The following is a 16,044-nucleotide window of genomic DNA, read 5'->3' as shown; positions in this document are numbered from 1 at the left end:
TGTCACAGCAAAGTATTGGGAAAGTAGAAAGCAAAGATCGAATTCTGTTTACTCTGTGCTGACAGCCACATGGATACAGCCAAAGAAAAAAAAAAAATCAGCTGATTTATGGTACTAATTTACTATGATTGGTGTTATTGTCAAAAGTGATGAAATGAGCAATTGTAGAAATATTATTACTAAACTTTGGGGAGATTAATGAGCTTCCAACGACTATTCCATTATAGGAAGACTGGCAATATTAACCTCTTGGCAGATCTGCCCGATAAATAATGATTTAGATATGCATTTAGTACATGCCAGACAGTTATTTGATGCAGTAGCAGAGAACCAAATCATGGGAGCTAATAGAAGAATAAAACAAAAATTAATATAGTAAACCAAATCAATGGCATGCGCTTGGGCCTGCTTTATTAAAAAAATTTTTAGCAATACCAATTTTATTGCAAATCAGGCAACAGTTGCGGATATAATTTTAATTCGCAATTTTTGCTAATATCCAGTCAATAAAATATTGCACACTAGAATAAACTCCAGGAATTTCTGGACGCGCACAACCCACGCCATACGAGACAACACCAATCAGATAGAATTTGATCCCAGCATTAGTATTCTAAAAATTTACGAACAATGCTAATTTAATAAATTTTAATAAATAACCAATAAATTCTATACCTCTGGTATCATTAGTGGTCCACCTGAGTCGCCTTGGCATGTATCCTTGCCGCCGGACAACACTCCAGCGCAAATCACACCCGCATCGAATTGGTCTTCAGTCACTAGACGATTCATACGTCTATAACTGTCACGACATACATTATTATCTAGAATCGGTATTTGCAGCTCTTGTAGAACATTCGAAGAGGCACCGCCCTCCATAGTTTTGCCCCAACCCACAACGAAGGGATTGTAATTAATGTAGGATTTGCTGCGTAACTGCGGCGAACTGGGCAAGCAAATGGGTTTAATGGTATCTGTGGGAAGTAGACAATTTATTAGATTGAATTTAGGATAGTACTTAAAAACTTACTACTAAATTGTACGGCGCGTTCAAGCCAAATTATACCAATGTCATTGCGTCCATTAGCTGTACGGTAATTAGGATGGCGTTCTTTCTGTAGGCAAAAGAAGGGAATGTTGATTTATTAAAGCAGTTTTTAGTCACTGCAATGTATGTAAATTAGTTGATCATAAATATATTTCGTATTTTATGAGCATTTTAGAAGGCAATTAAACTAAACGGAATGAAAAATATTCTAGCCACGCTTTGGTGCTATGCGTTCTAAGTATGTGAACCCATGTTTGGTCAGTTCAACTTAACATAATCTGTAAATTTTTTTCTTATACATACATAAAAATGAATGTTTGTCTGTATGTCATCGATGAACTCAAAAACTACTGGACCGATTATTGGTATATATTATATATGTATTTTCCACGGAGAAGGTTTGTAGAATATGCTCATTGATGTCACTCGCCACCAGGTGGTGCTGCAGAGTAGCAACTTCAGCTCCGTTCAACCAATTGTCATTAAAATTAGTATGACCATGTATTTTTACACAGAGGAAACGAATATGACATGTTCATAGATGTAACTCGGACAATCGTTACCAGTGTGTGGATTATATTTGGAGAATCCATGATTCTCACATGGACAGCTTTATGTGGCTTGCTCACGTGTCGGAAAACCTTCTGATTCGTCTACGCACCAGATGGAAAAACAAAAAATATTGTATATCCCACAGCACTTCAATAAACATCGAATTGAAACTAAACTTTGTAATGTCACAATTTTTTCGAAATAAACAAAATCAATAAAATGGTTTAGAATGAATTGAATATTTGTGTACTGATTTTTCTTTAAAGTTATTTTTCTTAAATTTATTTTAGTTGTCGGCATAGCAACGCACGCCGGGTACAGCTAGTATATACATAAATATAACTGGTGCTTACACTCTTTTTTGGCATTTAGTCTAACTCCTCATATTTGTGGTGGGCGTCTTGATGTTTTCCAAAAATGAAGGGACATACAGTTCTATGCCGCCTCTGAACAGCAGATGGTTGTTTTATGAGGAGCTTTTTCATGGCAGAAATACATGGCCCGGAGTTTCGAACCTTTGCACTGGCGAATGGTGGCCACGCATCTATTTATTATCCCATCAAAGGGTTTTAGTTATCAGAATTAGCCTATTCACCGAAGTGTAAACATTCTAAATTTTTCATGTTCAAAAATCTGAGAATATGCGCCATAAACCAAAGATACGAAAGCGAGGAGCTTGCTAAATCGCTGAGAGTGACACAATTAGAAGCTTCCGAGTGCAACATTGGAATTCATACAAAAGCAAAGAAACTGGGCCTTTGAGGCCTCGCAGCGTAGAAAAGCGATTTTATATCTATTGCACATATCACATGTTATATATCACTTATAGTTCCTTTTTTATTAAAATTAAAAATTTTCATCATATTCTAAACTAGCAGGAAAACCACTAATTGGATTACGATTGTGTTGAACTCCTTCCTCAACTTAAGAAATTGTGCATAGTCGTCTTTTGAATTACTGAGCTTAAACTTTTTGAAGGCCAAAGTTGTCATTCAGCCACTTCTCAGTTCTGGCAATAATTTGATAATCCTATAAAGACCCATTACGATAAAGCTGCATAAATGTAGTACGGATTCAACTGACATTTTTACAGTACAGTGAATATCCTGTTAATAGTTCATTGCCAAGGGACAAAACATATGGTACAACTTCTAAGTAGTCACATCTTTCTTTACTCGCTCTTAAAAAAACTTAAAGGAGCTTACCTTTACGCCAGCTGGCCAAAGCTCAGGATTTAGTAAGCTGCCATAATTTATGTACTAACAAGGTTACAAAGACAAGCATGTGCACGCATAACAAGAGCTCCCCCTCTTCATATTCATAGGCATCCCTAAGCGAGGAGGGCTATCCTAAGAGCAACAAAGGCCCCCGTTGGCTCAAATCGCTTGAAGTTTAATATTCTTACTGAACTAACCTCTGAGATCTCAATGCCATGGGACACGATGCTACCAATGTTCACACAATTTTTTACACGCTCCAAGACTGAACTTGGCAATAAAAAGGCTTGGAAAGAGTTATCTAAAACTTTGATGATCAAAACATGATAACGTAGTACACTTGCGAACCCAGGTTACACCAAAACTGGTGCTGGAATGTCTTGAAAAGCTGAATACCTTAAGCCAGAACAATTAGATATAAATCTTCTGGGTTCCAGGGCACATAGGAATTACTGGGAACGAAATGGCAACTAAATTAGGCCCGGAACCGAGGAAAGGGTAAATTCTCCTCTCTTATACAGGAAATAGAAGATAAACAAAGGAGATCATACTGGAACAATCGAAATCAAAATCAACAGCAGGCAGCTTTAACTTAAACTGATTTAAAGATTGTACGGAATTAAATAAGAATAATTTTAGAATCACCACAGGAATACTAACAGTGCTTTGTAGAATGAATCACCTTCTTACTAGACTGGGCATATACTCCAATGGAACTTGCAGGTTCTATAGAGGGGGAGATGAACCCGCCAAACATGGCCTGGCATCGTGCCCAGCGCTGGGTAAATATGCTACTCGCGGAGGAAATAAAACTACAAAAATTAATGAAGAAGTTGGGTTCAGAGAAACACTGTGAATCCATGAAGTATATACCTTCTGCTCAAATATGAACGAGACGTTATCAATAAAACGGTCCGCGGATGACATATGGCAAAAATAATTTTTTTGTTTTTGGTAGGACTGTTGTAAGCTTACATGGCAAATTTCAGCGTGATATGTCACATAGTTTGTTTTCTGTGCTACTGTAAACAAGTCAAGCTCGAGTGTGTTCTTCGAATTTAACGATGGAAATTCAAGTTGAACAAAGAATTTGTTTGAAATTTTGTTATTCCAACAAAATTTCGGCTTCAGACGCCTTAAAAATGTTGCAGACAACCTATGGAGACTCTGCTCTATCGCGTGCACGTGTTTTCCAGTGGTACAAATCGTTCAAAGAGGGCCGTACATCGGTTGAAAACTTGCCTCATGAACGTCGTCCAGCAACATCAGTAAACGACGAAAACATCGGAAAAGTAAAGAAAATTGTGCTTGAAAATCGCACAAATCGCAAAATCGGTTAACGCTGAATATTATATTAGGCGCGTTCTTGCATCACGATAATGCACCAGCTCACACATCACGTCTTGTTCGCGATTATTTGAATAAAAATAATGTTAATATCGTTCCGCAAGCACCGTATTCTCCATGTGACTTTTTCCTGTTTCCCAAGCTCAAGTTGCCGCTCCGTGGAAAACATTTTGAGACAATTGAAGTCATAAAAGAGAATTCCAAGAACACACTCGAGCTTGACTTGTTTACAATAGCACAGAAAACAAACTATGTGACATATCACGCTGAAATTTGCCACGTAAGCTTATAACAGTCCTACCAAAAAACAAAAAATTTATTTTTGCCATATGTCATCCGCGGACCGTTTTATTGATAACGTCTCGTTCATATTTGAGCAGAAGGTATATATATATATATATATATACACCCGCGTACACCCTTTTTGGGTGTTAGACCGAGCTCCTCCTTCTTTTTTTGGCGTGCGTCTTGATGTTGTTCCACGAATGGAGGGATCTACTATTTCAAGCCGACTCCGAACGGTAGATATTTTTATGAGGTGTGTCATAAGGAAGCCACATCGAGTCGTACATTAGAGTTATAATTTGTTATAATGGCAATTCATAGTCACATTATTTTTATAATTTATTATATATTTATTATAAACTTTTTTATCTAAGTCCTACCATATCCATGATGTTCCTTAGTTCTTGTTCGAACTACTAATTCTCTTTTCAATCAATGTAATTTTAATTGTCTGTACTTGAAAAATTGCCAGTTTTGTCGGCAACTAGCTCAAATATTGTCAAAGACTTTCGCCAAAAAAATTGTTCGCATATTTAGAAAGTTCATCTATTAGGAATTTAATATCAAATACTCATGAATATACATATTATTTCTCACCTGCGCAACTCGTATATCTTCATGACGTGTTTCGGCATCTGTACTCAGGTCATATTCACCGAGGCGCACATAACTCCTAAATTTTGTATAAAAGAAATAAAAGAAAAATTGAAATGGGCACAATAAAATTCCATAAAAGTAATAATGATATGCCCAGTATAAAAATTTTATGGCGTGCAATTTTTAAATAAAAATACATTTTTTTCTAGCTTGTGGATAGATGATTGGTTGATAGATGTGATAGATCTTGATGTCAAGATGATTCGTTAATTATAAAACCAGTATAGTCAATATTTTATTTGAATACAAATCATTAGCGAAATATTTAACGAAATGATGTTTGCACAAAGAACAAAAAGTCTATACAAAAATCATATTTACATTAAAATGTCATTACTTGCTACTTTATCACTTTTTTGTCAGATGTTTAGCTGTTCGATGGCTGAATTCTCAAAATATACACATTTTTTTGCGTTACAGACTCCCATAGAATTTCATTTAAAGCCGACGGAAATATTCAAACAAAACAAACGCTTTAAAGTTTAGAAAGATGAACCTTCAATTTTTCGGACATGTATTTGTAAAAACACACTCATAGAAGAAAATAGACTCAACAAAATTTTCGAAATTTAAATATGTATTGTAATACTACGCAAATAGTCTCCTGTTTAATAGTTCTCCTTGCAAATTAGCATGGTAGCACAACAACAAATTGTATTTGCCATCATAATAATTTCTCATGAAAGAGCGAGTGGTGACCAAAATCACACGAACGGAAATTAACATCAATAATGACTGTACTGGAGGCAGCTGATCGCAACGGGTAATATAAATATCGAAAGATCCTTAGAAGAAAACGTAAGAAAGTGATAAATTCGGCGCCCGGATCGGCCCGCGCGCATTGTATATTAGTAAAATTTAATTGCGGATGACTAAAAGAATTCACGAACAATCAGAGTTATAGCTTCATTTATTACAGATTAATCTTGTTTTTTTTTTTTTGGTTTGCTTGTTTTGTAAATTAACGCTACATGAAAGTGGGCGTGCAGTAATTGACCGTTTTTCTTTAGTTTTGTTTTGTTAAGATATGTGTCGTTGCTGAGTTTAGTGAAAACATCTAAATTTTTCTCGAGTTATAGCTTGTAACATTAAATAGACGGTTGGAAATTTAGTCTTAAAGCATGAAAAGTGGGCGTGGTTTATATCCGTTGTGAATAATATTTCCGTCGGACCTAAATGAGTTGAGAACCACGTTTCATAGAAATATGATATATTTATTTTTTCTAGAGGTATCAGGCGCACTTGCGGCCGCGTGGACAGACACGGCTAAATTGACTCCTCTCTTGTTTTTCCTATTACATAAAACCGTTACGGGAACAAAATTATAATACCCTTGGGCACAGTGCGCAGGGAATAATTATTCCACAATGTTCGTACTGATGCTTTAAATTAAAAGAAATTTGTGGTGTTATTGTACTCATTTCAGAAAAAGAATTCTTTTACATCTTAATGGTAGAGCAAAAAAAATTTGGCAGCCGGGCTGAGAGCTGCTAGATCACTGAGCTCATTCAGATGAATGAGGTTAGTCGAAGCAGTTTTTTCCGTGAAATCTGTCTTACTCTCTGGGATAAAATTATAAACAACAATGTCTTTGTTTTTCTAATTCAATCACATTTCCAAATTTCTTCAGTTTTAACTATAATTAACAATCGTTAAGGCGCCGATTTGATACACTCATTGAGCCTCCGAGGGATCAGTACAGATTCTTTCCCTAATCATTTCTGGTTCTTAATTGCTAACCAAAATATCCGAGGACAAACGACTGTTAATCTGCTAAACGCCTTTAATTTGTTGGTATTGGTTAATTTGTAATACAGCCACCAGTATGAATCTGTACTCATCAGCTATTCCCTATTTTTGGATCTGCAAGTATGAAAGGAGGTACCTTTCTTATCTTTCTATCCCCCATATAAGATAGTTATCAGTTGTATCAAAATAAAAGGCCCAATTGCTGATACCCAGTTACTAACACGCCAACGTTTTTGATCATCGGTTATTGAGCTATGATTACCGAATTTTCATAGCTTGAAACTGTCCTTATGATCGGTCGGTTTTGGCAGGACTGCCCACCATGTCCCATAACATATCGATCTCTTTCGCAATATTTCGGTTATTCCTTTCATAATTGTGTTATTAGCCATCACTGCGATCATATTTGGCAGCCTCGCAGCTGCAACGCGAGTCTGTCAGATTTTTGTTTTTGAAATATCATAAAATATAGACACAATTTATTCAAGTAATTAAAAGCAAAAATCCCCACCTTTCAAGCAAATATCATTCAAACCATTCCTGAGAAAGGGTCAAAAACCGTCTAGCCTGAGTTAAGGAAAAATTTATATTATCGTTGACACTCACAAATCATTTCGTATGCAATGAGCCGCCGTCACCACATGTCTTGAAGATACCAAGGCACCACCGCATTTAAATGGAGATTCCGAACTCAACTCAGGATAAGCTAACAAAGCCGTCCATGGCCAATCACTTATTTTACTCGCCTTTCCGCCAACAATCTTTTTGAATGACCGCACAACAACACCACAAGCGCCCACAGAGCTGGAGGGTGAGACCGGGGCAGGATTCGGTGCCGGACTGGAGGGCTGTTCATTACGCGGTGTAGCAGCAGGACAACAGACAACATAGCCAGTACCACCGCAATTTCGATTGGATGACCGCACATATTCAATGAAGTAATAATCGGAATATCGAGTGTAGAGTTCGCGCAGCAACGGTTCACAACTGTTTATATCTTTATTAAACAAAAAAGTGTTATTTAAGGTAATATAAATTATGTATATATGCTCCCACTTAGCACCTACCCAAGCATGCTCCTTCACTGGAGTCGGGTCCACGACAATACTGCCCTGCTCTATAGCTCACAAATTCTGAAGGTACTCCGTCCGTATTGAAAACGCTGCGAAAATTTATACCTGGTTGCTGACGCACTATGCGCATTGGTTGTTGCTGGGTTTGAGCTACAAAAGGATTAGAGGGCCGATAACTGACCATAGGCTGGCGGATTGCATGCTGTTGGGGACGCGACTGCCCCCGATTTGTAGGAATTGCGCAGCAAAACTGAAATGAAATACACGTAATACACATTCCGTTTATGCAAACAAAAATCAATAGAAAGATTTTCTTTAGTAATTATGTTCTTTGGTAAATGCATGTGTACTAACCAAGTTGCCACCACAGACGCGTTGTGCAGCTGCCACATATTGTTGATTGCGAGAGCGATGAGCATTCACTACCTGCGGGCAAGAATTGAATTCGGAGCAAATGCCATAATAGTTCTCTGGAGTCACACAATTTGATTGAGCTGTACGGTAAAAGATTTCATAATAATGCAGATTTGAATTAAAGAACAAGTAGAGAAGTGTCATCTAGGTTAGAACATTGACTAAATCGGGACACTAGCGCAGGGTCTTTAAGTACAAAAACTTGTTATCGATGGCAGCAAACTTGCACGTCTCTTGCAGTTACGAGTAATTGCGCGAAAAAATATACGAAACTGGTTTAGCGTTAGGAATACCACCTATGAGGTGCAAAAAAGAGTCTTTATTAAAACAAAAAAGATTTTGAAGACAAAAATAATTAAATAAAAAATTCGAAACATAATTTCACGATTGGTTCACGCGTTTCTGATCTGCATGAAGCGAAGCTAAGCGATATATGCTGTTATCGAAATTTTCAAACTACAATGAATTCTGATATCGGTGGCTCATTTTTGAGCTTAAGAAACTGTCAAAATCCTTTTTCCATCGCAAAAAACAAATCTCAATTTCATCCACGTCATAAGTAGCGCTGAAAACGCGAAGCAATAGAATAGAACCTGCACCACCACATTTTGGTTTCAAAAGTACCTACCTGATATTGGCGCTCAAGTAGAACCGAACACTTGAAAGGAAGCATCGAATATGTGTTCGGTATTCAGATGGCAATGCCAAGTATTGAGAGCAATAGGTGTCGACAAGCAATGTACAGTACCAAAAAAGGAAATTTTACTTCCAAAACGGATCAAATTACTGTCCGTATGGACTAGCGCCCTCTGATGTATGAACCTAACGCAGATGGATGTGCCTCTAAAAAAATAACCAAAGAACTTTGCTTTGAATAAGAGGGAGGATTTTGTGTTCTTTGCTTAAAATCGATGCCACGCTACCTGAATTGTTGAATCGACTGCAAGCGAAGGTGCCTTTGAAATGAGCGAATATGGCAAGAAAGGAATATTTTCATGGTCGTTGGCCGCGCGCCACCGAATAAGTTGCTTGCATCTGTCGCGTCTAATCATCTTCAAGCCAAAAAATGGCCAGTTGAGTGACGGAAGACTTTCATGTGGAGATTATCTCTAATTAGTCTTGACATGGACATGATTTTTTGTTTTTATGGGGATTTCTGCGAATTCTGTCTCGGGCGTCTTTTTTTGGCTGCACTGGTTTGAATCAAGCTAGGACGACCACTTTCTTTCCTGTCTGTCACTTGAGACATTTTGGAAGAACGATTGATTACATTATCGAAATATTATGTTTTTCCAGCAATTAGTAAATGTCACTTGCACTTTTACCACACTTTTGTAATGCAATGACTACAATACGATTTTCTTAGCCCACTCTGTTATTAACGAAAATTTGCCACAAAACTGAGTGTAATTTATGAGTCGACAAAGCATACGTACAAAAGCAAAAAATAACGAAACTGTTTTCTACGAATTTGTTCTCTCCGCATGCAATGTAAAATTTTTCACAGAATTTAGAGCAACACTAAGAATAAGACACTGATTCGACCAGTGTCAGAAGAATACTGACAAGAATACTGGGGCCGTTATGAGAAGAGAATGGACTCTATCGCATCAGATACATATACTAACGTGTTGGAAGAACTGCTATAAGGTGAACACGTCATGCGGTGTGTCTGGCTAGAACACGTTTTCATAATAGCAGATGAAAGAATACCTCGCAAAATTTTGTTGCACGCATATATGGTGAAAAACGAAGAGGGCGACCGCGGAAAAGATGGTTAGACGACGCTAAGGATGGACCAAGAAAGTATAGCAGCGACCGACTACCATAGTATGGCTATGGATCGAGATGAATGGAGAAAAATTATGGAGGAAGCTAAGGCTCACACCGACCTATAGGGCATGATGATGATGATGACTAATTTTTCCCAATGATGCTACTGTTGTTTGCACAATTAGAAGCCCCATAGTAACCCTACAAAGTTAGCTTACTTTGAGAACCTGTACCGCCATGATGAGTTCCTTTGAAGTATGACTTCATCTTGAAGAATAAGAAATTATAAGATATACATATATCGTATTATGTGGCAAAGTTGGAGAACCTTTTCCCTTAAAACTCTTACGCAATAAGATTTCGTTGGCGTTCTCCACCCCTTTCACCATCAGCTGGCTTTATTTACGAGTCTTGCGGTCATACACCAATAAAACGTTATATTCGAAAGAGACTCATAAGGCGCAAATCAAGTGTGCTATCAACTTCAAGTTTCGATAAGAAATGAAGCATGATTCACTCTCTTCAGACGATGGAACTTCCTGGAACTTAATTGCCATTGAACAATTGTACAAGTCTCGCCAAGAAGTGCTGTTCTTTCATGATTGTCCTTTTTTATCAAGCTTTTTAGAGGCTGGTATGTATGTTCATGCTTGCCTATACTGAGAACCTCAAACTCAAATTAAACTGAACTTTACGCAGAAAACGTTGTGGCTTGATAGGTTGTTCACTATAACAATTTAGCTTATCTTTGAGTCGTATGGTTTGTATTCATATAGAATTTAGTTAAATATGTTATCAAAAAATTAGAACAATTTTATTGCATTTGTAGCAATACTTAATAAAATCTCGTACCTTTAGTTGATTTCGTTGTGGTTGCACATAAAATGAAAACAATTACAAACAGCTTCATTTTTCACTTTTATATTTACGCAGTGAGTGTAGAAATAGCGAATATAATTTTTAATGCAATGTAGTTACAGCTATTTTTATTTATGTAAAGATTAAACTGAAGCATTAAAATAAGCGACTAAAATGAATTTTATGTTTTTGTATATTTTTTCCACGACTATAATATAGTGTTTCACCACACAATCACTTCCTCACCATATAATTTTATAATTCATTATTAATTACAAATATTTTTTTGTTCCTATAGCACAACTTACTACGCGCTTGTATTCATACTTTTCGTCGCGTACGCGTTGATTTCGTAACTGTTGCCAAAAATTATAACCAAACTTGTGAGAAGCTCTCATCTTTCAATATATTATATATTTTGCTGCCTGTTCTGCTGTACGCTTTTTTCTTTATGTCTTCAAAAAAACAAATCACAGCCGGTTTTTGGTGTAGTATTTACTATATATTGAATTTGTAATTAACTGAAGTTGTGGAACAGCCGGGGATTCCCACGAAACGCTTACGCAGGTACACTTATAAGTTGTCTCTCATCTTAACTATGTGATTAATAAACGATTGGAATTCACTAAAATCAACGGTAGAGGTAATAAAATGGAAATATATTAGTATTTACATGAACTAGTTTCAAGATTTAGGTAACAAAGCATGCTGGCCTTAAATACAGATTGAACTGCTAAAACTCAAACATAGTCTATGATTTTTGTTGCTTAGCTGTTGTCATTTTTATGAAAGATTGTAAGAAAAGAAATAATATCTGCATCAACATGTAGGTGCATAGTAAAGGGAGACAAGTTATTAGTCATTAACAACTTTGTAGCTTCGTCGCGAAAAACGGAATTCATGCAAAAGCAGAATTATTATGCTTACAATTTCCAAAAGTAATGACACTTTATATTATATTTAGTGATGAAAAAGGTCGTGCCCAAATATTCTAATCTAATGCTAAACAATATTTCTTTTATACTTAAACGATTTTCTTATACAAAGTGGCGCTAAATTAAGAAGATTTATAATTTTTGCAAATGATGTCGTAATGTCGTTGTGAACTAGTCAGCCACAGTATATAAGTAGGCAAGCAATGGAGCACGCAAAGGACAAAATAAAGGTTTCTGCCACTCAAAATCATTTTTTTGATTCATAGGGATTAATTTTGTCCACCTTATTTTCCCCAAAAATTATTTTTACCTACTGCTCCTCCTAATCCCAGGCAGATATCTACGGCGAAGAAACGAGCGCCCAGTGACCTTAGTCGTCTAGCTGCCAAGCCCGGACATTTACAGAGAAAGTGCTCTACAGTCTTCTTCTATGAAAGGTCCCAACATCTTCTGCAATGGAGGTTAAATGGTAACCCTGGCTTTTCCGCGTCCGTGCCGATCGTCCAGTGACCGGTAAACACAGCTACGAGCTTGGAAATTGAATGGCGAGGAGTCCAAAGGACTATCTGAGTCCTTCGTATATTGTACTGGGGCCAAAGGGTTTTCGAAATAGCATATGAAAAAATGGAGCTCCATCTTTTCTGCACTTTCCTGAGAAATAATTTGTGCAGTTCCCCTTTAACAACCGTCAGGGGGATGCCGATGACCGAGTAGGAGGTCTCTGAGACCTTCCTGGCAAGCTCATCAGTCAGCTCAATTTCATTTCCCTCTATGTTCCTATGTCCAGATCAGAGAAATGTTGTCTGCACACCCAAGAGATTTGATCTCCTCCTTACAGAAGTTTACTATTTTCGTTCTGCGCCATGGCGGCGTCGGAGCCTTAATCGCGGCTTGACTATCGGAGGAACTTTTAATGTCTTCCTCGCTCCCTAAGCATTTTGCATGTCTGCAGGATCGCTACGTCTTCTGCGTGAAAGACACTATCAGTATTCGGCAGTTTAAAGGGGATAAATAAATTGGCTGATTTAGACGAAACCCCTGCTCTTACTCCAGATTCCAAAAGCTGTTTATGTTCGGGAAAAACTTGTATACGCGTACACATATTTAGCTCATCATTCCGTGGTTTGCAACATTCTGCATTACGAGTGCTCAAAGGTTCATATATTTTCTTACGAGTTTTTCTCTCAGCATCCAAAAGGTAACCTTCTGATTTATATATTGGAACGAGCACGTTGAATGGCTTACATATAAAGTGTAGTTTTTGTTCGCCATGGGAGAAGCTTACTGCTCGATTATCTTTTCAGCCTAAAGTTGCGCTTTTTGGCAAAAGCTATTCTCCATTGAATTTCGATCCTAGCATTATTAGTGGTATTAATTCTGGTTCTCAAATAAACGAAATCCTCTACTACAAATTATAGCTGGCAACTGGACATCAAGCCGTAAGTGCGTTCACTATTGTTTTTTTTTTTTTTTTTTTGTAATGGTAGAAGATACTTCGCTACTCTTGAATGCGATTTAACAAAGTTTTTGCTGTTAATTGACTTAGTGAATGTATAACTGAATAGCAGCATTCACTAGACCGTTCCACACTAATTAGTGACCACCCTCATTTTCCATTAAATTTATTTTATGCAATTTGTCATCAAGTGCCTCGTCGCTTGTCAAAAACATAATTCCTGGCTGGTACGATAAGCCCTAAAATGGCCCCCATTCTCCTTTCATATTTGATATAATGTAGGTAAATATTAATATTTTTTACGATTTGTGGCTTTTCGCCTCTGCTCTACTTTTTGTGGGGTTATTAGAAGTAATTTGTTTATGTAAAACTTCTAACAACCATTGCAGCTTTTGAAAGCAGTATCGGGCGCTATACCTGAAAAAGTATTCGAAAATTGCTGTTCCATGAAGACATATCCATATATTCTAAGAACGAAACTCATACAGCCAAAAGTAGTAAAAAACAATGGGAATTCAACAATATCTTGACACCAATTTATAAAAGAAATACTTTAAGGGAGCCAAACTAATTTTTAATATACATTTTTATTACAAATTGCTTTTTAAAGCACCAAAACTATAATTACTTAGTTATCACTAGTGTTAATTAAAGTTTCTGACAGTTGAAGGTTTTCAACTACGCTAAAAAACCACAAGATGGTAACATAAATAAAGCATGAGAAATGAGGAATTCGCAAAAGGGAATTACTAATTTTGTTCATAAAGGGTACTTTTATTTGTTGGAATTTTACACAAAAATCAAAAATACTTCGAATATAAAAAATGAACACTACCTATGAGTAAATTATATTAAGTAAAAACTCATATACCTGTGAGTAAATCATTTTAAATTAAATAAATTGTATATATATTCTTGGACATTGATCTTGGACATTGTTTCAGTGTCACATTACCATGTTTTGCATAATTTGAACTACATTTCATGTAAATGAAAAGGCGTTTAGTTGTAAAAATTATTTTAAAGCTTATTCCATTTCCAGTTGTATGTAGAATGGGTTATAAGTATTCATAATAGTAGAAGTATTCATAAAAAATTCCAACACAATTCAATAAAATCAGGCAACGTTTTTTCTGCTTAGCTAAATTTTTCTTTAAAGGGTTTTCCAATAAGGGGTATTATTCCAGTAAAAGATCAATGGTTTCGTTGCTTGTGTGGCACGTAGTGCCGTCTTGTTAAAAATAAACGTCATCCAGATCAATACCATCCCATTCCGGCCATAAAGAATGATTTTGCGCCTCTTAAAATACTACTTAACTACGTCTCCTACAATTAAGAAAAATTACCTCCCAAACTCCATAAAACGTGCAATAAAATCGAAAAGAAGACTAAGGAAAGAGTGGCAAACAACAAGACGTCCCGCAGATAAAGCACAACTTAACAAGATGACAAAGGGCATTAAAGAAATGCTTAAGAACTTCGAGGTAAAAAAAGGCAGAACTTTTTGTTCAACCTAGATCCAACAAAAACCAGCAACTACTCACTCTGGCGAACAACATCGAAGATCAAGAACACAACACCTCACCAATATGTAGTTTTAAACGAAAACAACACAAGGACCAAAAGACCACTAGAAAAGGCTAGTGTACTCGCCAGACACATCAAAAAGACATTCTCAAATCAAAAAGACACTCAAAATTATAACCTGCCTGCTACATCTGACACAGGCAACAAACCAATCGTAAGAGTAACTCCGGACGAAATTCGACGCAAAATCAAGCCCATAAACAACAAAAAATCTCCTGTATATGACATAATCAAAGGAAAATTATTAAAAGGACTACATGACGATGGATTAATATACTTAAGAAACATCTTTAATACATCCATTAGACTGAAATATTTGCCCTTCCATGGAAATTTTCATAGGTCCATATGATGATGGCTTACTGGCGTCTTTATTTGGTTTCGGCAATGCTATTATTTCTGAAACTTCCATAATAGTATTGCCGAGACTAAATAAAGACGCCAGTAAATCATCATCATATGGACCTATAAGCCTCTTAGCAGTTCTTTCAAAACTATTTGAAAACTTGATTCATGATCGTCTTGACCCCATCATACAAGCGAAGAACATAATTCCCTCCCACCAGTTTGGATTCCGACATAAACATTCGACCATTCAACAAGTGCACCGAGTAACTGACAAAATCGCAAATAAAATTGACAAGAAAAACTACTATGTCGTAACTTATCGCGACATAGCGAAGGCTTTTGACAGCGTATGACACCCACGACTACTATATATAATAAGTTAAAACAAACATTCCCAATTGACTATTCTCGACCGGTACTTCTATGTTAAACATTAGGAGGAATGCTCGGAGGTATAAAAATAGATGCCGAAGTGCCACAAGGCAGCGTATTGGGGTCATTGTTGTATATAATTTACACATGTGATAGTCCCTATCCAAATGACGACAGCATGATTGCTACCTTCGTCGACGACACAGTATTAATTACGTCTGATAGGAATATAAATATACGTTGACTTGGTCCGCAAAATGGGGAATTCAAGTAAACGCACACAAAATGGTCCAAGTAATATATACCAATTGCAAACATGACCATCGTACGTTAACAATTAATAACACAATCATCACTCAAAACGCGAAAGCTA

The 16,044-nt window shown here is 36.6% G+C and overlaps 1 protein-coding gene across 1 annotated transcript; it reads right to left on the bottom strand.

Moving 5' to 3' along the window:
• Positions 1 to 396: 396 nt before the first annotated feature.
• Positions 397 to 11,311, bottom strand: LOC128861570 (venom serine protease Bi-VSP-like). The gene is made up of 8 exons (XM_054099811.1): positions 10,968 to 11,311; positions 8,283 to 8,422; positions 7,923 to 8,178; positions 7,462 to 7,852; positions 5,047 to 5,122; positions 1,031 to 1,115; positions 676 to 974; positions 397 to 613 (listed from the first exon to the last, which is right to left on the bottom strand). The coding sequence occupies exons 1-8, from the start codon at positions 11,023 to 11,025 to the stop codon at positions 476 to 478; spliced, it is 1,443 nt and encodes a 480-aa protein (XP_053955786.1). The 5' UTR covers positions 11,026 to 11,311; the 3' UTR covers positions 397 to 475.
• Between the last annotated feature and the right edge of the window lie 4,733 nt (positions 11,312 to 16,044).

Source organism: Anastrepha ludens, chromosome 4 (genome assembly GCF_028408465.1).
Source record: "Anastrepha ludens isolate Willacy chromosome 4, idAnaLude1.1, whole genome shotgun sequence".
In the NCBI taxonomy this organism is placed as follows: domain Eukaryota; kingdom Metazoa; phylum Arthropoda; class Insecta; order Diptera; family Tephritidae; genus Anastrepha; species Anastrepha ludens.
This window is presented reverse-complemented; position numbering and strand designations above follow the sequence as displayed.